The following is a 22,666-nucleotide window of genomic DNA, read 5'->3' as shown; positions in this document are numbered from 1 at the left end:
AGGTTGGAGGTGTGGCAGAGGCTGCAGCGGATCGGCCCTGAGAGCGTGGCCTTCTGTGAATGGAGAGCTGAAATAACCCTGCTTGGTTTTATAGCCTCCCAGCAAAATGCTGTCCAGCATCCTGGGCAAGAGCAACCTCCAGTTTGCGGGGATGAGCATCTCCCTGACCATTTCCACCGCCAGCCTGAACCTGCGGACGCCGGACTCGAAACAGGTCTGTAAGTGCCTAGGCCCAGCCCTGCCCAGAGCCCCCAAACTGTGGCTGTTTTGCAGGGCTTCCTGCTTCCAGCTGGACCGGGTCTAGCACACCTGCCTAGTCTCTCCACCAGTCTACACTGGCCGCTTGCAAAGGACTCCAACAGAATGATAGGTGGAATTGGGTCCCTTGAATTCTGCTATAAATTACCCTTTCTCGGGGGAGGATGATGCATGAAATCATGGGTTTACTTACAGTGTCAAAAAGCAGTGCGTGTATGTACAGATTCTCCTCTCCATGTCCTTGCCCCATTTTGTTCTCTATTATATTCTGTTGGCTCTACAGCCCACGCTTGAGTTTCACATGTATCATCTTTGAAATGGTGGCTGTGGCAGCTTTTGTTTTTAGGACTCCTCAAACCCCAGTCCTCAATTCTGTGGGATTGTATCTCCTAATTCCCTCTTCCAGCGAGAGAAAGAGAGAGAGAGTGAGAAGGAGGAGGAGGAGGAGGAAGGGAGAGGGGAGGGAGGGGAATGGGGATAGAAGAGAGGAGAGGGAGGCAGACTCTCTGAGCAGAAAGGATGAGGTCCCCATGGTTGGCCTTTCCCATCCTGAGATTGGGGGCCAGTTGGGAGGGGCTGGGTCCCGTTGTCCTGGCCTTGGTTGAGGTGGGTGGGAGTGGGGGCTGGGCTCAGGGGACCCAGGGGATGCCAGCTTGGATGACAAGAGTCTGAGCAAGGTTTGGCAGGAGCCAGAGCTCACATCCCTCTGCCTCTCCTGAGAGCAGGGTCTAGTTATAGCAAACTGAGAATGAGGCCAAGTGGGCAGTCCCTCCCTTGCCAACCCAAAGAGAAAGAAAGGCCATGCTAGCTCGCTCCCCTCTGCAGAGCCCTCAAAGAGAAGAAGCAAGATGAAGCATCCTCAGAGCAAAACCCAGCCTTTACTTAATTAGCTCTAATTGTCTTACTCTCCTTTTCAATTTCTGGCTTACCCCAGGGGACAGCAGGCAGTCACCCAGGTGTGGCCATGTTGACCAAATCCAGTTTCCATTTTTCCCCCTTAAATCTTCATGTCCACCTGAATCTCCAAACCCCAGTTTGAAGGCGACTTTAGGCTCAAAAATTAAACAAGCAAGACGGAACAACTTTAGAAGTCACACTTTGTTATCCTCTGGGGACCGCTCTGTCCTTGTTGCTCTCCCAGAAGCCCTGACAAGAGGCAGGATTTGGAAGGCTGGGAGGGGCAGCTGATTGTTTTATCCAGCTGGGTTTGGGCATGGGCCACCGAGCTGGACTCATTGTTTTTCTTCATTTCTATGCTCAGGTTTTTCTAGATCCTGAGTAGTTCTGCAAGTGCCAAGAATTGAAATAACCATTTAAAAATATCTAATTTTATCTTCTGATTCAGTGATAGTTTTTGCTTTCAGTTTTACTGGAGCATGGTTGGAAAAATCCCTTGGCTGGTAGGATTACGGCTCTGTAAATTCTGCCTGCCTGCCTGCCTGCTGGCGAGGGCCTGAGGGGGCCGTGCAGAAATAAACCTGGTTATACTGGGATGGAGGCAAGAGTGCTGTTCCCACCCCCGAAAATTTACTTCAATGTCATTACATTGTCTTTAAAAAGCTAAAAATAGCATGGAAGACTTATGTAGCTTTTTAAATTTAGGGCAGCTTCTAATTTACTCCGTGCCTCCTAAATTCCACTGTGTGCTGCAGTTTATAATGCTAATGGAAAATTCCCATTTTGAAATTAACTTGGACCATCCTTGCTGGTTTTTAAATTGATAAATTGCAAGAGGGCCCCGAGAGGGCACCGATTTTGATCTTAGATGCAGGCTTTCAAATTGACGTGCCCGTGATACAAATGGGATCAGATAGGGTCAGCCATGCTCCGTCTTCTCCAGCCATGGGGTCTGTACTGAAGACCCCATATGTCTTCGGAAACAGAATCTGCAGTGCTGCAGTGTTTTGGTGTGTGGGGGAGATGCTTTCCTCCTCAAAGAGGCATAGTTGTTAAGAGCCCCCTTGTCGGTCACAACTCTGTCTTCTAACTGGCTGCAGAGCCTGCAGCCTTGCTGCCTGGCCTCAGGGTCCGCCGCAGGCTCCCCATCTGTAAAAAAAACGGGATCGCCATAGTTCCCACCTCACAGAGCTGCTGTGCGACTTAAACGGGACAGTTCTGGCAGAGCAGCTCATGAGCAGCTGACATACTGTGAAAGTTCACTCAAGGTTATCTATTGTTACCTTGGTAACTGTTATTTTCATCGGGGACTGATTTTACCAATTTTCAGGGAACCTTGTCGCGTTGTATTGCCTGCCAACAGTTTTCCAAGACATGGGAAGGGTAATAATGGCACCTCTCGTTTCTTGTTTTGGGCCTGGCAGATTATAGCGAATCATCACATGCAGTCCATTTCTTTCGCCTCCGGGGGAGACCCGGTAAGTGGCTTTGGAGCTGTTTTCTCTCTTTCTGTCTAGTTGGAATTGCTGAGAAGGGGCCCTGCTTCCAAAGTGCGCCTCTTAGGACCCTAGCAAGAAAGCTAACTGTGCTGCCAACTATTTCCCCTTTCCGGTTTCATAAGCTGTTCTTGACTCTCTCTTTTTTTTTTGTCTTTTTGTCTTTTTAGGGCCACATCCGCAGCATATGGAGGTTCCCAGGCTGGGGGTCTAATTGGAGCTCTAGCTACCGGTCTACACCACAGCCACAGCAACATGGGATCTGAGTCTCGTCTGTGACCTACATCACAGCTCACGGCAATGCTGGATCCCTAACCCACTGAGCGAGGCCAGGGATCGAACCCGCAACCTCATGGTTCCTAGTTGGGTTGGTTTCAGCTGTGCCACAACTGGAACTCCTTGACTCTCATTTTTAAAGGGATAACAAATGGCAAACATCTGCCTTTAAATTTCATTTTATGGAGTTCCCACTGTAGCTCGGAGGGTTAAGAACCCGACATAATGTCCGTGAGGATGCAGGTTTGATCCCTGGCCTTGCTCACTGGGTTGGGGCTCCGTTGCCATGAACTGTGGTGTAGGTCACAGCTGTGGCTCGGATCTGACATTGCTGTGGCTGTGGTGTAGGCCGGCAGCCGCAGCTCCAATTTGACCCCTAGCCTGGTAACTTCCATATGCCGCTGGTACAGCCCTAAAAAGAAAAAGAAAAAATTTGATTTCATTAGTTAAATCTGTCAAAAACTCTCAAAGCATGGGCTTTCTTAAGAGATAATGACAGTGCTCCCTGGCTTTCCAGTTGCTGGGCTGTGCTGGTAACTCTGCCAGTCCACCCTGGAGTCTGGCTTTGTTCCTGTTTTCCTTTCTTTTTTTTTTTGTCTTTTCTAGGGCTGCACCCGCAGCGTATGGAGGTTTCCAGGCTAGGGGTCGAATTGGAGCTACAGCTGCCAGCCTACACCACAGCCACAGCAACACTGGATCCGAGTCATGTCTGCAACTCCCACCATAGCTCATGGCAATGCCAGATCCTTAACCCACTGAGCGAGGCCAGGGATTGAACACACAACCTCATGGTTCCTAGTCCGGATTTGTTAACTACTGAGCCACGACAAGAACTCCTGTTCCTGTTTTTCTTTTGGTCCTCCCCTGGGGGCCTTCATTTTCCTATTTTATGTCTCTTTGAAGGCTGAGAACTTACTTTGTCTGGTTACTTCATAAATATTTGAAATTGGTCTTTCTTCTTTCCAAATTTAACCCTGCAATCTTTTAATGGCATGCTTTGCCAACAGGGAAGGAGTGGCAGAGTTGGAGAGAGGAAGAGGGAGAATAAAGAGAATGAGAATGTTCTAGTTTTCATTGCTTCTTTTTTTTATTTTTTTTAATTTATTTTTTGTCTTTTGTCTTTTTTGTTGTTGTTGTTGTTGCTATTTCTTGGGCCGCTCCCGCAGCATATGGAGGTTCCCAGGCTAGGGGTCCAATCGGAGCTGCAGCCACCGGCCTACGCCAGAGCCACAGCAACTCGGGATCCGAGCCGCGTCTGCAACCTACACCACAGCTCCCGGCAACGCCGGATCCTTAACCCACTGAGCAAGGCCAGGGACCGAACCCGCAACCTCATGGTTCCTAGTCGGATTCGTGAACCACTGCGCCACGACGGGAACTCCTCATTGCTTCTTTTATTAAGCAGGCAAACTTGCTCCCCACATTCAGTTAGGATGTTACCACGTGATGCCAACGTTCAGTTTTAGTGTCAGGGAGGACAGGACTCCAAAAACCATTTCCTCCCCAGTCAGGGTAGTTATTCTTATTGCTGTCTGTAGTATTTTGTCAGATTATCAGTAGGCAATGCTCAGATTTTATGTAACAGTTTACTGGTCCAAGGCAGCCTGAGGAATCAGTGTGTTAGCCCCTATTCCAAGGCCAGGGATCTCATCTATTTCTAGCCCGAGAAGGGGATTTTTTTCCCCACACCTTGTGTTTCCATTATGTACCTTTCTTCCCATATTCCCTACCTGGGTAAACTGACTGTAGAACTGCTGTTGGCACATTGAAAGCCAACTCGAGGAGTTCCCGTTGTGGCTCAGGGGTAATGAACCTGACTGGTATCCATGAGGATGCGGGTTCAATCCCTGGCCTTGCTCAGTGGGTTAAGGATCCAGTGTTGCCATGAACTGTGGTATAGGTCACAGACACGGCTTGGATCCTGAGTTGCTGTGACTGTGGCTGGCAGCTTCAGCTACGATTCAACCCCTAGGAAACTTCCATGTGCTGCAGATACAGCTATAAAATTAAAAAAAAAAAAAAAGCCAAATTGGAGTGATTTCCACTGTTGCCTCTAGCCTCTACGTTTCCAAAGAACAGTATAATTTTGGCACTGGGTGTCTTAGCTACAAGAAACCTGTGCCTGGCCCCCCTCTCCCCCACCTGCCACAGCCCCCAGGGAAACGTCACTCACTTTGCCCCATCATTGCTCCTGCCTGGAGATGCAGCTGCAGGAAGAGCCCTGGGCATCTCCCTGTTGCAGACTCTTGAGCCAAAGAACTGGCAGGAGAGGGATTTGGCCATCCTGCTGATGGTTCCTTGCCCTGAAACCTCTGCTAAAGTGTCACCGGATGCCCCAGAGCATTGTTTAAGCGCCTCATTCATTGAGTTCCACTGATTTCGCCTTATTTCGTACTTAAGGTCTACTTTTTCACAGCCTTCTGTGATACTTTCCTTTTCTTTTTTTCCTTCCCTTTCCTTCCTTTGCTGTCTTTCTAAGCCTTGAATTTCTTACCTTCCATTGTTAAATGAAATACATCATTGAGATGTATGTTTAGAAACTGGAAGTCTTCTAGAGTTGAGCCCATCCAAGGAGCATTTCTGAAGATTATATCTAGACATGTATGTACCTGCACTATAGCAATACATGTATCTACACCTGTATCTGTAACCGGGGCTTGTTAATTTGCAGTGGCTGTCTATGTGCTTGCCTTATGCAATGCTTAGAGTCATAGTGTCTTAAGTTTGGAAGGTAACCCAGTTTGAACAGTAAGAGGCAGAAGCAGTGCACACTGGTTTCAGCATCTCCTTTCAAGAACTGGCCTCGAACCTCATCTTCACAATGACACAGTGAGTAGAGATGCAGAGATCCCGAAAATGGAAAGCCAGATAAATTCCCTGCATTAAAATTATTTAAATCTCCAGGAAGCACACGATCTGTGGACGATTTTCAGTTTCCCTATCACCTCTTCTTATAAAAGGGAAACATTCAGTGGCCCTTAAAAAAATTCGTAACTCTTTATATTTTTTTCTGATACTGAAAACATCATGATTCCAGGGAATAGGAAGCCTGGCTATTTTTTATTTTAACCAGTCCTAATGCATATCATATTGTACGTGAGTTCCCATTCCAAAGTCGTTTGTCACCATTACAACTGGTAGATGTTTTAAATAAAAACAACAACTTTAGGTTCTATTCCTGGTTATGTATGGACCTACTTTTTTGCTTTGTGCCTCAGTTTCCCGGGTAAGAAAATGCGATTTTGAAATGTCAAGTAAGACAGACTGGAAAACACTGTTAATCCCTACATTAAAAAAGCACACTATAATTACAATCTGCTGTCATCAGCAGTCTTCAAAGATCACCAAAAGAATGCCAGAATTATGGTCAGGCTCTGGAAAACTTGGGGAGGGACAACAGTCGTGGATAAATACAGAAACAACAAGCACTTGGCAGCCCCATCTTTGAACTTGGAGCACTCACTGCATGATGGAGTGATGCCAAGAATTTGGTTTTGAGCAGCAATACACTCCCCCACTGCACCAGAAATGCAGCAATATTGGCATCAAAGAAACTGTGTCCTTGGTTTGGCCATTGACCATCTGAGTGACAGGGATGCATCCCATCTCTTGCTTGGTCTTCCCGCCATAGCTTGGAGCCAGAGCAGAGTGTCTCAGACTGGAGCAATAATTTAAAAAGAAGAACTTCCTTGTATATGCCACTAGTGTGAACTTTAGTTTTGTTACCCAGATACGTACACCAACAAATTATGTATAGACCCCTCATGTTTATACTTTTTATTGTAAATCCCAGTCCAACTTGGAAGTGAAGTACAGATAAATGCAGTAAGTCAATAACAAAGTAAAATTAATTCACTGGGATGAGTAAAGTTGTGCTGAAACTAAATCTCTGCTCCCATTGTGGCTCTAGCACTGGCCGCCACAGTGCAGAAGACTTTGAGGTCAGCATCTCTCTTTTACCCCAGGTGCTGGATGACTCACTCCTCCTACAAATTTCTTCTATTCAAGTAAACGAGTCGTACATCATTGTGTCCAAATGTGACACTAACTTGCTTCAGCTGGAGCAAAGACATTTAGTCTGACCATTCTTTCTTTCTTTTTTTTTTTTTTTTTTGGTCTTTTTGCCTTTTCTAGGGCCGCTCCCACGGCATATGGAGGTTCCCAGGCTAGGGGTCGAATTGGAGCTGTAGCTGCCGGCCTACGCCAGAGTCACAGTAACATGGGATCCGAGCCGTGTCTGCGACCTACCCCACAGCTCATGGCAACGCCGGATCCTTAACCCACTGAGCAAGGCCAGGGATCGAACCCCCAACCTCATCGTTCCTAGTCAGATTCGTTAACCACTGCGCCACGAAGGGAACTCCTCTCTAATTCTTTAAAAACCTGGCACCCATAAAGTTGGAAACCACCCCCCTGAAAATCTTGGCACTGAAATTGCGTGTGGAACTCAATGGCATTGTTGTCGCTGGGATGGTCCCACATGGTCTCATGTTAACTTCGAAGATTATTATGGAAATGAAAACATAAAATTGAAAAGAAATTCTGGTCATGTCTCAAACACTGGAGAATTTACCTGCCCCACCCTAGGGTTCCATGGATTTCAGATGGAGAAACACTAGTGGCCACTTCTGACATTCATATCTGCTGAACCCAGGAAGAGTATCTGTGATCGCAAGCTGCAATCCTTATTTTTGCCAATAGCTTCAGGTCCTGCCTTGATCTTCCTTGATGAAGTGACAGGGAGTCAGGTTGATTGGTTGGACCATCTCCCACCCCCTTTCCCGGGTCCATCTGTGAATACACGAAAGGACGGTGCCCTGAGTAGGAAGAGCGAGAGGAGGAGGAAGAGGAGAGAGGCTCCGTGCTGGAGAATGACCCCAGAGTAGCTACCCAGGAGTCAACAGAAGCTGGAAGAGCTCTCTCCTTTCTCGGTCTGAGAGGGTGGTTGTGAGTTCTGAGGCAGTGATGTTTGAAGTGTCTTCCACCACGAACTCCCTGCAGTGGGTGCTTCTAACTGGCACGCCCCTACCCTTGGCACCCCCCAACCCCACTCGACACCTGCCTCACTCACCTCTTCTCCTCTCTCATTGGAGGAGGGAGAGAAGGGGGCAGCTCTGCTGCCCGTAGAGAATCACAATGAAGGAACTCACGACAGAGATTCTTCCAGATGCTGAAACATCGGGATCTAACTAATAACGTTGGAGCCCACTGAAGCATCCCACTGGGGAAATTGCTGCCGCATTGGGGGAGACCTTTACTAGTTGTCCTCCTGAGAGTTTTTTGAATGTTGAAAATGTCAACTTTGCAGGAAAATCTTTCTTTCACTCTCAAGAAGTCAGAGAATGGTTATTTCCGCTGACTGTTCAAAACCAAAAACCCACATGGTGGCCTCATTCCACTCCTGGGGTCATCATTTCCTCTGCACACAGAATAGATGAGGCAGGCAAGGGACCTTATATTCCATGTATAAAGGTGAGACTTCTCAGTAGAGCTCATACTTTTGAAGCATCTTCGGCGGATTAAAATGAGTCCTTATGTCATCACCCCTCATCCACCCACGAGGAGGGTTGGCGGCCAACCTTTAAACATCTGCTCTGATTTTCTCAGTGTGGCCTCCAGACCAGCAACAGTAGTATCCAGAAGCTTGTCCGAAATGCACATGAGGGAGCCTCACCTCGGACCTGATGGATCGGAAACGCCTTGGGATGGGGCTCAGCAATCTGGGTTGTAACAAGTCCTGGCTGACCTGAGGTGGTTCTCAGCCTTGGTTCATGCTGGCATCATCTGGGGAACTTTTAAAAATCCTTGCTCCCCGGGCCTTGCATCCAGGCCAGTTAAGTCAGATCGTCTGGCAGGTGGGACTCAGGTATTAGTGTTTTAAAGCGCCTCGTGTGATCTCATGTGCCGAAAACCGGTGCCCCTCACGTCTTTGCTGCGCTAAGTGTGGGTGTGGCGGAGCATCCTTGGTGCCACACAGAGATGGCCGGGCCCTGCTTCTGGCCTGACGAGTCAGAATCCACATCTCTCGCAGTCCCCAGGGATTCCTGCCCACGGTGCAGTCTGAGAAATGCCATTTGGCTGGGCTGTTATTTGGGCTGCTCTTGGTTACCGTATGTCTGCTGTCTTGTGATTCATGATGTGATATCTCATTTTTTCTTTCACAGGACACAACAGACTACGTTGCATATGTAGCTAAGGACCCCGTTAATCGCAGAGGTGAGCAATGTGTGGCCTTTGTCGTCTCTCACTCATGTGCAGCCAGGCTTAATGCAGATTCCAGATGGTTCTCATTATCTCATCCCTCTTCACCCAGAAGAGCCAGTGTCATATTGTAGTGTGAGCGGCAATTGAGGTTCCTAGGCAGTGAAGTGTGGCAGCACACCTGGCTGGCTTAGGAGATGCTGGGTGTCTGTGAGCCTCAAACACACACCAGCATCCAGATGGATACAGCTTGGTCCACCTGACCTGCATCTGCAGTTCTCACTCATGGTCTCAAGGGGGCCTCAGTTCTCACTCATGGTCTCAAGGGGGCCTCAGTTTTTCTGAAGACTTTACAAACCTCCTGGCTTCCTCATGAGCTCCAGTTTCCTGGGCATCCACTGGCAACTCGATTTCCCCAAGAAACCTTCCACTGCCCCGCACGGCCCTGGAGGCCAGTGTCCCAGCTTGGGTGCCGTCCCCTAACCACTCTTCCGAACTCCTGCCCCACAAAGGAGCTAGGACCTCAGACACCCAGAGGATTTAAAGCATCCAAGTACTAACTTCCCATCCTCATAGACCCTTTATTCCTAGGTATTCCCTCTGTACTCACCACCCGCTGATTTCTTTCATTATTTACAAAACCAAACACCTCCCGCTGATGTTAGCAAGCCTGGGCGGGTGGCACTGACGAGGGGGCGCTACCCTTGACTCCCAGGCGGCCACCATGTTCCTGGCAACTCCGAGTTAGAACCCTTTGATGAAGATCGCCGGTGGCTTTTGTACCACCGCACGATGGCCCTTCCCTGCACCGCCATTGGTTCCTCTTTCCCCCCACCCTCTACCCTAGGTACGAATCGTTAAGATTTCCAGAGTTCCTGTCATGGCACAGCGGAAACAAATCTGACTAGTATCCATGAGGCTGGGGGTTCAATCCCTGGCCTCACTCAGTGGGTTAAGGATCCAGCATTGCCATGAGCTGTGGTGTAGGTCGCAGACACAGCTTGGATGCTGTGTTGCTGTGGCTGTGCTGTAGGTCGGCAGCTGTAACTCTGATTTGACTCTGAGTCTGGGAACTTCCATATGCTGCAGGTGCGGCCCTGAAAAGAAAAAAAACATTCCTAGTTTGCTTGGCAGGATTTCTGTCTCTGTCTGCACACACAGATAGTCTCGTCTTTTAAAATTTCAACATGGAGAATTCCTGTTGTGGCGCAGCGGAAATGAATCCGACTAGGAACCATGAGGTTGCAGGTTCAATCCCTGGCCTCACTCAGTGGGTTAAGGAAGGATCCGGCATGGCCTTGAGCTGTAGTGTAGGTCACAGACGTGGCTCGGATCCAGTGTTGCTGTGGCTGTGGTGTAGGCCGGTGGCCCCTAGCCTGATATTAGACCCCCTAGCCTGGGAACCTCCATATGCCGCAGGTGTGGCCCTAAAAAGACCAAAAAAAAAAAAAAAATTCAATATGGATGAGATTTTAGCCTTCTGCTTTCCCGCCAGTCTTGGGGGAGCGGGAGGTGGAAGGCTGCCCTTTATCCTAAAGTTACCAGTTGGTGAAGTTTTTCCTTTATTTTTATTTGTTCCAGGTGGGCCTCAAGTAATCCTAGACTGTTTTGGGACACCTTTAAAGGCCTCTAGGGCAATGTTTCTCAAAATAGACTGTACTTTAGAATCACCTGGGGAGCTTTAAAAAAATCTCTAAGCTCAGGCCTCGGAGAGGGGGGTTCCCCAAACAACTGTATTTTTTTTTTTTATTAAACTATATTTGATTTAGGATGTTTCTTCAATTCTGTTGTACAGCAAAGTGACGCAGTCACACGCAGTTCCCTGTGCTATACAGTAGGACCCCAGTTGCCCCTCCATTCCAAATGTGAGTTTGCGTCCACCAACCCCAAACTCCCATCCATCCCACTTCCTCCCTCCTGGCCTGGCAACCGCAAGTCTGCGCTCCATGTCTGTGATCTGTCTCTGTTTTGTGTATAGGATCATTTTTGCCATAGTTTAGCTGCCACATGTATGTGATATACAGTATTTTTATTTTTTATTTTTTGGCTTTTTAGGGCTGCACCCGAGACATAGGGAGGTTCCCAAGCTAGGGGTCTAATATCAGGCTAGGGGCAACCGGCCTACACCACAGCCACAGCAACGCCAGATCCGAGCCGAGTCTGCAATCTGCACCACAGCTCTTGGCAACGCCAGATCCTTAACCCACTGAGCAAGGCCAGGGATTGACCCTTCAACCTCATGGTTCCCAGTCGGATTCATTTCTGCTGTGCCACCACAGGAACTCCTGGTATATGGTATTTTTAAAAGCTTTCCAGATCATTCCCATGTACAGGCAAGGCTCTAGGTCCAGACCCTGAAGGAGGTTAACCCCATGCTTTTTGACTTAGGGCCATAGAAGCCTTCAGGCTGTTAGCTTGTTTGACACGTGCAAATCAGCAGTGCCTCTGCCTGCAGTGCCTGGCCATGGAAGTCAGGATCCACTCTACGTGCTGGGTGGTTGTGGGACCAGCTCCCTTTGAGACCCACAGGCTGTGCTGGTGTGAAGACAAACCCCAGGCCTCTGTGCTGCTGCTGGTGATTTGGGAGCCCCACCAACGCAGGGGTCCTTTGAGATACTTGGGAGTTGTTCACTCCTTCCTTCCAGTTTTCTGTTGCCTGTAACAGAGCTTAGTGGCTTAACAGCCATCATATACAAAATAGCCCTTGATACAACTCAGTGTTAAGAGCCAAGCAGGGCTCAGTTGGCCGATTCTTCTGCTCCATGTGGCATCAGTGGGGGTAGTGGGTCATCTTTGGCTGGTGGCTGGCCTGGTCTAGAGGGTCAAGTTGACTTCTCTTCCAAGCCTCAGACCTTAGCAGGGAGACTAGACATCTAAGCCAGCAAGGTCCTTCTCCCTCTGCATGAGGTCTCAGGGTCCCTCCCAGCTGCTCTTCCATCAGGGCCGTAGGACTCTCCACGTGGATTCTTATGCCAAAGTGCATGTTCCCAGTGCTCTGAAAGGCCAGGCACAGTTTCACCTCTGTCACAATTTCCTAGTCAAAGTAGTGCCAGCTAGTTCAGGTTCAGGGGAGGGGAGTCGGACCTGCCCTCCAATGGGAATTTGCAGCCTTTATCCATCACAGCTCTGTTCCTGCACACGGGCAGGGCCAGCCCCCTGGGAGGTGGTTAGGGAGGGGAGGCAAGGGACCAACAGTATCTTGGAGCACGCTTTTCCTCCATTCCATTTGTGTCCAGCCCACAATTACCTCCTTCCTGTCAGGAGCTGGTGGGAGTCCCCCTGGCTGCTCTGTTCTCCTTCCTCCTCCCTTAGGCCGGGCAGAGAGTTTAATTGAGTAAGAGTGGCCTCTGCTATGGAGTTGCCACTGTGGCTCAGTGGGTTAAGAATAGGACAAGTATCCATGAGGATGTGGGTTCACTCCTTGGCCTCGCTTGGTGGGTTAAGTATTCAGGATTCACCATAAGCTGTGGCATAGGCCAGCAGCTATAGCTCCGATTCGACCCTTAGCCCGTGAACTTCCATGTGCTGCAGGTGAGGCTGTTAAAAGAAAAGAAAGAAATGAATAAAAAAAAAAAGAGGCCTTTGCAGATGTCATGCAGGACCTCAAGATGAGTTCATTCGGGATTAGGGCAGGCCCTAAATCCAACGACAAGTGTCTTATTAGGGACAAAAGAGATGACGGACACGGAGGAGGAGGCGGCGGTGATGTCATCTTCAGATGGAGGCAAGGACTCTGGAGCCACCAGACGCTGCAAGAGGCAGGAAGGCTCCTCCCCTGGAAACGCTGGAGGGAGCGTGGTCCTGGTGACACCTCAGTTTCAGACCCCTAGCCTCTAGAACTGTGAAAGTAAACTTTTCGTGTCTTAAGTCACAAAGTTTACGGTAATTTGACACAGCCGTCTCAGAAAACGATTACAATCACGAAGACAATAATGAAAGACAAAGATGATGTGATGGCGTAGGGTGACGTGTAGGATGACCCTAGAACAGGTGATGCTCAGTCAGTGTCTTTTGGGCGAGGTCTTTAGTAAATATTTTGTTTGTTTACCTTGTATTCATTTGTAAGACTTTTCCTAGGGTTTATACTTCCAGGATAAATCAAGCAATGTGTATGGGGCGTATTCAGCTCTTTATTTATTTTTTATTTTTTGGTCTTTTTAGGGCCACACTCAGGCATATGGAGGTTCCCAGGCTAGGGATCTAATTGGAGCTGTAGCTGCCGGCCTACACCAGAGCCACAGCAATGCAGGATCCCAGCTGTGTCTGCGACCTACACTACAGCTCACGGCAATGCCAGATCCTTAACCCATTGAGAGAGACCAGGGATCAAACCCATGTCCTCATGGTTACTCGTTGGGTTCATTAAAGCTGAGCCACAACAGGAACTACCAACTCTTTAAAAATGTTTTTTTTTTTTCCCTACTCTATAATTTCCACCATTGGCACAGGAAGTCTCTTTGGCTTTATCTCTTACTCAATAGCTGGCATTTTCAGCTGGCAAATTCCTGCCAGTCCGATGAGTGCAAATTTATCTCCTTATAGTTTTAGTTTACTTCTCTGGGGCTAGGACACGTATTAAACAACTCTTAGCTAAGAGGTTGGGAGCCGAATCTTGGAGTTCTTGCTTGTCTGGAGCAATGAGGAGCATTTGGATATATTAAGTGAACAGACGAGGACTGGCTGGAAACAATGCTTGAGTTTGGAGTCTCCACCACTCTGGTAAGAATTCACTGTGCTCAGTGTCCCTTTTAAAGGGTTAGAGTCATCAGCCCACTAAGAGGAAGAGAAAGCAGGTAGGATTTTTTCTGATTGACTGATGACTCCTGGTGTCTCCGAAATTCCCTACGTGGTCACCTGTTGGTAGAGAATTCATAGTCAGCTGTGAATTTAACTCTTTTCTTTTTTTTGCTTTTTAGGGCCAAAACCATGGCATATGGAAGTTCCCATGCTAGGGTTCAAATTGGAGCTGTAGCCTTTGGCCTATACCACAGCCACAGCAACATGGAATCCGAGCCACATCTGTGACTGACACCTCAGCTGGCGGCAATGCTGGCTCCTTAACCCACTGACAGAGGCCGGGGATCGAACCCCCATCCTCATGTATACTAGTTGGATTCTTAACCTGCTAAGCCACAATGGGAACTCCTGAATTTTAACTCTTGGAGAGCCTGTGAATCTAGATAAGAGGACCCTAGATAAGAGGGTCAGTCCAAAATGGGACCTCTGCAAGGGCTGGGCTGCCTTGGGGAGCCCGGATGGCTGTGAAGTGTGAAGTGGGGGTGCGTGCAGGTGGGAGAAGCCATGATCCCCAAAAGCGGCAGCACAGATCCTGAGAGCTCTTCTGACCCTACGTGTATAGGTTCCCCTTGAAAATTGTGCCCACTAAGCTGCGGGCCCATCCCGCAGAGTGTGGAAGCAGCCATTGTTGTGGGAAACATAAGCTAAGATAGAGGGGACATTACCCCATAATCATATGTAATGGGTGCAATGAGCTGGTGACAGACTTTCTGTATGTCAGCTGCCCCCCCCCCCCAAAAAAATATAATCAGATAAGATAAGGAATCCACCTCTTTAAACTCAAAATTAGGAGTTCCATCTTGGCGCAATGGAAATGAATCTGACTAGGAACCATCACGTTGCAGGTTCGATCCCTAGCCTCGCTCAGCGGGTTAAGGATCCAGCATTGCTGTGAGCTGTAGTATAGGTTGCAGACACGGCTCAGATCTGGCATTGCTGTGGCTGTGGCGTAGGCCGGTGGCTACAGCTCCGATTCGACCCCTAGCCTGGGAACCTCCATATGCCATAGGTGCGGCCCTAAAAAAGACAAAAAAAACCCTTCAAAATTATGTTTTTTAGTTTTTTATTTTTTCTATTATAGTTGATTTACATTGCTCTGTCAATTTCTGCTGTACAGCAAAGTGACCCAGTCATATATATACATATATATATATATACACACATTCTTTTTCTCTCATTATCCTCCATCATGTTCTATCACAAATGACTAGATATAGTTCCCAGTGCTATATACAGCAGGATCTCATTGCTTATCCACTTCAGATGCCATAGTTTGCATCTACTAACTCCAAACTCCCAGTCCATCCCACTCCCTCCCTCTCCCCCTCGGCAACCACATGTCTGTTCTCCAAGTCCATGAGTATGTTCTTTTTCTATAGAAAGGTTCGTTTGTGCCATATATTAGATTCCAGATATGAGTGATATCATATGGTATTTGTCTTTCTCTTTCTGACTTACTTCACTTGGTATGAGAGTCTCTAGTTCCATCCATGTTGCTGCAAATGGCATTATTTTGTTCTTTTTTTATGGCTGAGTAATATTTCATTGTGTATCGGTACCACATCTTCTTAATCCATTCATCTGTTGATGGACATTTAGGTTGTTTCCCTATCTTGGCTATTGCGAATAGTGCTACAATGAACATGCGGGTGCATGTGTCTTGTTCAAGGAAAGTTTTGTCCGGATATATGCCCAGGAGGGGGATTGCTGGGTCATATGATAGTTCTATATTTAGTTTTCTAAGGTACCTACATACTGTTCTCCATAGTGGTTGTACCAATTTACATTCCCACCAACAGTGCAGGAGGGTTCCCTTTTCTCCACACCCTCTCCAGCATTTTTTGTTTGTGGACTTATTAATGATGGCCATTCTGACAGGTGTGAGATGGTACCTCACCGTAGTTTCGATTGCATTTCTCTAATAATCAGGGATGTTAAGCATTTTTTCATGTGCTTGTTGGCCATCTGTATATCTTTGGTGAAATGTCTATTCCAGTCTTTTGCCCATTTTTCAATTGGCTTGTTGGTTTCTTTATTGTTGTAAACTCAAAATTATTAAGAAAAATATTTCAAAGGTAGAAAGATGAATTTCTATCCATCGTTATTAATGAGGAACTTTACCCAAAATATTTATGGCACTTTGGGGGAATAACTGACAGTGTGGTGCCTTCAGGGCCAACAAGACATCTTGAACTTTTGTTTATCCTTAATCATTTTTTTAACAACTTTCAGAAGATATTTTTTATAATATACATACTATTATATTAACAGGGGTATATATGTGAATCATTTACAAATAAGTAGACATATATTTGGGACACATGCTCAATCTAGTAAAGAGTTCTTTACTGATAAGCATGAAAAAACCTTGGCAACTTCTGATGTACAGAAGGAAATCCTTTTGGGTGTCTGGTGCATATGAGAGGCATGGATGGTGCATGCTGATGTCCTGACCTTGCTCCTCTCAAGCTCACAGGAGACCCCTGGAGGAGCCAGGTGACACTTCTGTGTGATGGGCTGAGAGCAGAATGAGTGAGGCTGGTGCAAAGTCCTGCTGTCTCTTTCTTTTCCCTGGCTTGTGGAGGAGGCCTTGTGTTGAAATTCAGGCTTGAAAGAGCAAAGCAGCCTGGCTCACAGACTTGCCACCTGGAGAGTTGCCCAGGAATGAGCATGTAAGAATGGGATTATTTTTAGTCACAGGGATGCTGTTTGTTATTGTGGCATCACTTCCCTGTGCTGACTAACAGGACAGCTGTCCCAGGGAGGGCTCAGAGATCATGCTGTGATGAATGGAAGCCCCTGCTGGCCCAGAGTCCGTTTAGCAGTCTAATGGCCAGAGCAGCCTTGAACAGCAACCGGCAGGTACAGCCACTCACTCCTGGACTTATTTGAAACCATGGGGAAACTGAACCGCCATCCTGCAGAGTGGCTCCTGGCCTGCCAGTGTCTACTGTGACTGGAAGATATGTGGTTGACCTATCAGGAGGCTGCGGTAGGAGGAATGATGCCATGTCCAAGTTTTTTTTCTGGTGTGATTACAAGGGCCACAGCTCATCCCAGGTGGGGAGTTGCCTCTGTGGGGAAGCCTGATGAAGTCCCCTCCCTAGTGTTATGGCTGAGCTGGCTGCTGTGGGGTCTGAGCTAGCCCTCCTGGAGAGTGGTGTCAGCCTTGTGTATTGGTCAGGGAGAGAGACCAATGGGTGCAAACAAGCATCCCCCACCCACCCAGACCACCCCCATGACAGCAGAAGGGCCAGTTTCCTCAAGAAGGGATAGAATGAGGAGTGACCCCATTTTTCTGCCTCTTTGTTTGTTTGGGGCCACATTTTAGGCTTTTGAGTCTTGCCTCCGGGCACCCCCCCCCCGTATATGCCTCTCTCATCTCCTTCTTCGTCTTGCTCGTGGATGGCAGCTCTGGCTCCATCCTTTCCTCGTGGGATGTGACACGAGCATCCCTGATGGTCGCCTTAGGCGAGGATGTCACCACTCCTCACACCCACTGAGTCACACAGGAGAGGTTAGAAGATAGGGGTGTTTAGCTAAAGACCAGGTACAAAACTCAGAGAGAATACCAGGCCCAGAGAGATTATCAGCCAGGGTTAGCTTTGGATTTGGAGTTTGCAACACGGAGAGGTCATTCTGCAGAAGGATGCTCAGAGCCAGCCAACAGATGATGTTTTCTCAGTCCACTGAGGACCGAGCCAGGTCCCAGAGCTGGAGTCGTGGCTTAATTCTGCACCTGCAGGTTCTGTCACACCCTAGTAGATACCAGAGTTCTACTCTCACTGTTCTCTGCTGTGTGGAAGATGAAGGGGTGGCGTGGATCGATACATGGACCCCCCTACAGAAACATCATTCTTTTTTGTTTGTTTGTATTTGTTTTTTTTTTAAGGGCTGTGCCCGCCGCATATGGAAGTTCCCAAGCTAGGGTTGAATCAGAGCTGTAGCTGCTGGCCTATGCCACAGCCACAGCAACACCAGATCCAAGCCATGCCTTTGACCTACACCACACCTCATGGCAACACCATATCCTTAACCCACTGAGGAGGCCAGGGATCGAACCTGTGTCCTCATGGATACTAGTCAGATTTTTTTTCTGCTGAGCCATGACAGGAACTCCCAGAAACGTTATTCTTTGTTCACTATGTTAAAGGCTAGGGCACTGTTTTATTTATTTATTTATTTATTTATTTTTGTCTTTTTGTCTTTGTTGTTGTTGTTGTTGTTGTTGCTATTTCTTGGGCCGCTCCCGCGGCATATGGAGGTTCCCAGGCTAGGGGTTGAATCGGAGCCATAGCCACCGGCCTACACCAGAGCCACAGCAACGCGGGATCCGAGCCGCGTCTGCAACCTACACCACAGCTCACGGCAACGCCGGATCGTTAACCCACTGAGCAAGAGCAGGGACCGGACCCGCAACCTCATGGTTCCTAGTCAGATTCGACGGGAACTCCCAGGGCACTGTTTTATATTCTGGGCTGTCCTCAGTTGTTATTCTGGTTTTCCAAAGTTCTGGGCAGCCAGTTACCTTGGCTGGAGCCAATGCTGGTGAGCATCGGGGTGGAGGGGGCATGTGTGGTTGGAAACAGGCCAGGAAGGAGGGCCAGGTGTCTTCCTGATTGGCTGGAAAGACACCCCCCCTCCTCTCAGTTAACAAACGGCCATACAACTTCCACAGCTGCTCAGTATGCTTTGTGCTTACCTGGGTTGATAATAAATGCTAATATCAGGAGTTCCCACTGTGGCTTAGTGGGTTAAGAACCCAGCTAGTATCCCTGGCCCTGCTCAGTGGGTTAAGGATCCAGTGTTGCTGTGAGGTTCAGTGCAGGTTGCAGACGTGACTCAGACCTGGTGTTGCTGTGACTGTGGTGTAGGTCGGCAGCTGCAGCTCCAATTTAACCCCTAGCCTGAGAACTTCCATATGCCCCAGGTGAGGCCCTAAAAAAAAAAAAAAAAAGAAAGAAAAGAGGAGTTCCCATAGTGGCTCAGCAAAAACAAATCTGACTAGCATCTGTGAGGCGGCAGGTTCAATCCCTGGCCCCACTCAGTGGGTTAAGGATCGGGTGTTGCTGTGAGCTGTGGTATAGGTCAACGGCTACAGCTCTGATTAGACCCCTAGCCTGGGAGCCTCCATATGCCATGGGTGCGGCCTTAAAAAGACAAAAAAAAAAAAAAAGAAAAGAAAGAAAAAGAAAAAAAGACATTTCTTGCTACTGCCAGATTCTTTACAGTGTTAAGGTTTTCCTTCCAAATTCTGTTTCCCTGTTGAATCGATATTTTATCAACTCTAAAACACTTGAAGAGCAATCAAGTTGACCTTAAAATATTTTAAATGTACTTATAAATAGAACTTTTACTTTTGGTGAGAATAGGTGATTAAGAAATGGATGCTCTGTTGAAACTGTACAGCCCCTAGAGATTAAGCAGCAGGCCAAGCTGCCAGGACGTGTTCTGAAAGGCACCTCTGCATCCCTTTGTCCCTCGCTTCTTCCCTAGGCTATAGGGCTTCACAGGCAGGAAGGCGGTGCCTGGGTAGCTTCAGTGTCTGTCTCTAATGGGCCTGTGTCTCTTGCTCCCGCAGCTTGTCATATTCTGGAGTGTTGTGACGGGCTGGCCCAGGACGTCATTGGCTCCATTGGACAAGCCTTCGAGCTCCGGTTTAAGCAGTATCTGCAGTGTCCTTCTAAGATCCCCGCTCTCCATGACCGGTGAGTAGCACTGCGACACCCTTTACAGGGGCCTGTCTGCGTTTTCTGATCTTTCCTCTTAAACAACACTTAAAAGGAGAAAACCACAGACCACCTCCCTGAGAAGTGCTCTGGACAGACACAGTTGGTCACAGGGCTTCTTGGGCTGGGAGACACCTGGCCAGTGCCGGCCTGTGGCTCAGGAGACCGACAGATGGAAGATGAATTATGGGTGATGCGCCCAATGCTTAGGAAAACATTTTTTTGAAACTATAGTGACCGTAGCCAAGGTTACCAAAAAACACTATGATATGAGTCTGTTCTGTTTCTTCTGCACGCATGTGATGTTTCCTTATGCTGCTTCCTTGGGTCAGTGTCACCACGGGTCCTACCTGTCGTGTTGTTCTCGTCATTGGGGACAAAGCCAATGTCCTGCTTTAGAGGCTTCCTCTGTGAGGCCCTGTGCTTGGGGTGACCAGCATAGGTTCTGCTTTACTGGCCTTTGTAGCTTTCAGACTGGCCTGTGAGGTCCTGGGCAGTTTCTCTAACCAGTCTGGGTCTCAGCAGTTTTCTCTGAAAGACAAGAATAGTAGTGGCTTGGCGTTTTTTTTTTTTTTTTTTTTTTTTGGCTTTGTCCATGGCATGCAGAAGTTCCTGGGCCAAGGATTGAACCCGTGCCACAGCAGCAACCTGAGCCACTGCAGTGACAATGCCGGATTCTTAACCCACTGAGCCACCAGCGAACTCCATGTTTGTTTTAAAGTGTTGAATGAAATAGTAAATGTAAACAGAAATTGAGATATTTAGTTAATTATAAAAAATGTTCGGGGTCTACCGTTGAGTTTCTTTGTAGACATAAGAATATTCTGGGTAACATAGAGCATTAAAAAAAGTAATATGGGGTATTTTGGTCATTCAGTCATCTGTCCTATTGAAAGCCTTTATTCCAATGATGTGTTCACTGTCAATAAAACTTTATTTTATTTCTTTTGAATTTACCTCTCACATTTTTTCTAACTCTGCATCTAAATTCTGGGACTTAGTTAAGAAGGCCGGGCCCACCTCCACCTTCATTATTGTGAAGACAACTTTTCATCTTTCGGAAGTCTTCACCTTTCTTGAACGAGACTTCATTTTTTTCCCTTCATCCACTGGAAAATTTCTTTTTAAGACATTCATTCTGGAGGCACCTGTGAAGACCCTTTTTTCTCTCAGTTGATAGAGGCTTCTGCAAACTCAGACAAGCTGTGTGCAAAAAAAGTTAGCGTTAGAAAGTGCTGGGGGCCTCATAGAACTTGGCAGGAGAGTGGGTCAACAAAATTTTAAATTTTATATGTGATGAAACATAGTCATTAAAAGGAGTTCGTCAGTGCATGTGTATTACTGAAGTGAATCTCAAAACGCTGTAAATGGAGTGAAAAAGGATATGAACCACCTATGGAAAATTTTTCTTTAAACATTCTTTATTTGTTATTACTTAAAATTTTTTTTGCTTTTTAGGGCCGCACCTGTGGCAAATGGAAGTTCCCGGCCCAGGGGTCAAACAGGAGCTATAGCTGCCAACCTACACCACAACACAGCTCACGACAATGCGAGATCCTTTACCCACTGAGCTCGGCCAAGGATCGAACCTGCAGCCTCATTGATACTAGTTGGGTTCATTACAGCTGAGCCACAATGGGAACTCCCTATGGAAATTTTTTGAAGCACATAAATAAATGTATATATAGTTCATGGATAAATGCAGGTTTATAAAGAGTATACAAACATGTATATATATTACATACCTACTCTAGGGTATCCGAGGGTGACAGGGGGAGGAGGTGGGCTTTAACTGTTTCTGTTGAGTATATTTCCTTCTTAAAATTTTATAATAAAAATGTTCCAATATACAAAAAGAATTTTAATACTCTGGAGTTCCTGTTGTATCTCAGTGGTCAACAAACCCAACTAACATCCATGTGGACTCGGTTCGATCCCTGGCCTTGCTCAGTGGGTTAACAACCTGGCGTTGCCGTGAGCTGTGGTGTAGTTTGCAGACGTGGCTCGGATCCCGCGATGCTGTGGCTGTGGTGTAGGCCGGCAGCTGCAGCTCCAATTAGACCCCCAGCCTGGAAACTTCCATATGCCGAAGGTGCGGCCCTAGAAAAGACAAAAAAAAAAAAAGAATTTTGCAGGGAACACCTGCATACCCACCATCTAGATTCTACCCATAACATTTTATTGTTAATATCATATGTTTATTCATCCAAAGAGAGTTTGACAATTTTTATTTCATTTTAAAAAAGGAATCAAATATAGCAAAATGGTCACACTTATTTAATCTCAGTGGTGGATGTGTAGGTGTCTTTTATATCAATTATTATGCCTTTTGGTCCTTTTAAAATATTGCATAAAGTCAAATAAATACTATTAAAATAATATGTACAAAAATGAGATGGGGGGAGTCAATTGAACTACTATACTTCCCTGATATACTAAAGGTATGAAGCCATGTGTATATTTCTATATTTAAAAGTTTGAAGAAGTTTTGGGGAAAGAAAATGAAGTAGAGAGAGCTTATCTACGGAGAAAACGTTCAACCCCCAATGCAAATATTAATATAAAATTTCTTTTCTTTTTGTCTTTTTATGGCTGCATGCATGGTACATGGAGGTTCCCAGGCTAGAGGTCTAATAGGAGCTGTAGCCACCGGCCTACACCATAGCCACAGCAACACCAGATCCTTAACCTGCTGAATGAGGCCAGGGATCGAACCCTCAGCCTCACGGTTCCTAGTCGGATTCGTTTCCGCTGCACCACGACAGGAACTCCTAATATAAAATTTCTAAAGCAGAGCAGAAGCAAGGGGACCTGCATTCCCTGACATCCATCCCACCTTGTCTGACAAGCTGCCTGTGAGTCCATTGAGCAGGTGTGCGATGGAGGGAGCAGGTGGGGACACACCACCTCCTGTCTCAGCGAGGGACATCCTGGGCCATGAGAGAATCCACTTTGCCTATAGCTGCTACCCCTGCTCCTCCCCACCTTGCCTTGTCCTGGGGACCCTGGATG

General features: G+C 47.3%; 1 protein-coding gene across 1 annotated transcript in view; it reads left to right on the top strand.

Annotated features, from left to right (window-relative positions):
- The window catches only part of LOC125116209 (SHC-transforming protein 3-like), a 53,265-nt gene that overhangs the window by 5,803 nt on the left and 24,796 nt on the right, over positions 1-22,666 (top strand). Inside the window, exons 3-6 of the mRNA XM_047761225.1 lie at positions 95-214; positions 2,580-2,633; positions 9,092-9,143; positions 19,507-19,633. Coding sequence (XP_047617181.1) covers positions 95-214; positions 2,580-2,633; positions 9,092-9,143; positions 19,507-19,633 — 353 coding nt within the window. The remainder of the gene's footprint in view (positions 1-94; positions 215-2,579; positions 2,634-9,091; positions 9,144-19,506; positions 19,634-22,666) is intronic.

This window comes from Phacochoerus africanus, chromosome 15 (genome assembly GCF_016906955.1).
Source record: "Phacochoerus africanus isolate WHEZ1 chromosome 15, ROS_Pafr_v1, whole genome shotgun sequence".
Taxonomy (NCBI): Eukaryota; Metazoa; Chordata; class Mammalia; order Artiodactyla; family Suidae; genus Phacochoerus; species Phacochoerus africanus.
Note: the sequence above shows the minus strand (reverse complement) of the source record. Positions and strands in the feature narration are given on the sequence as shown.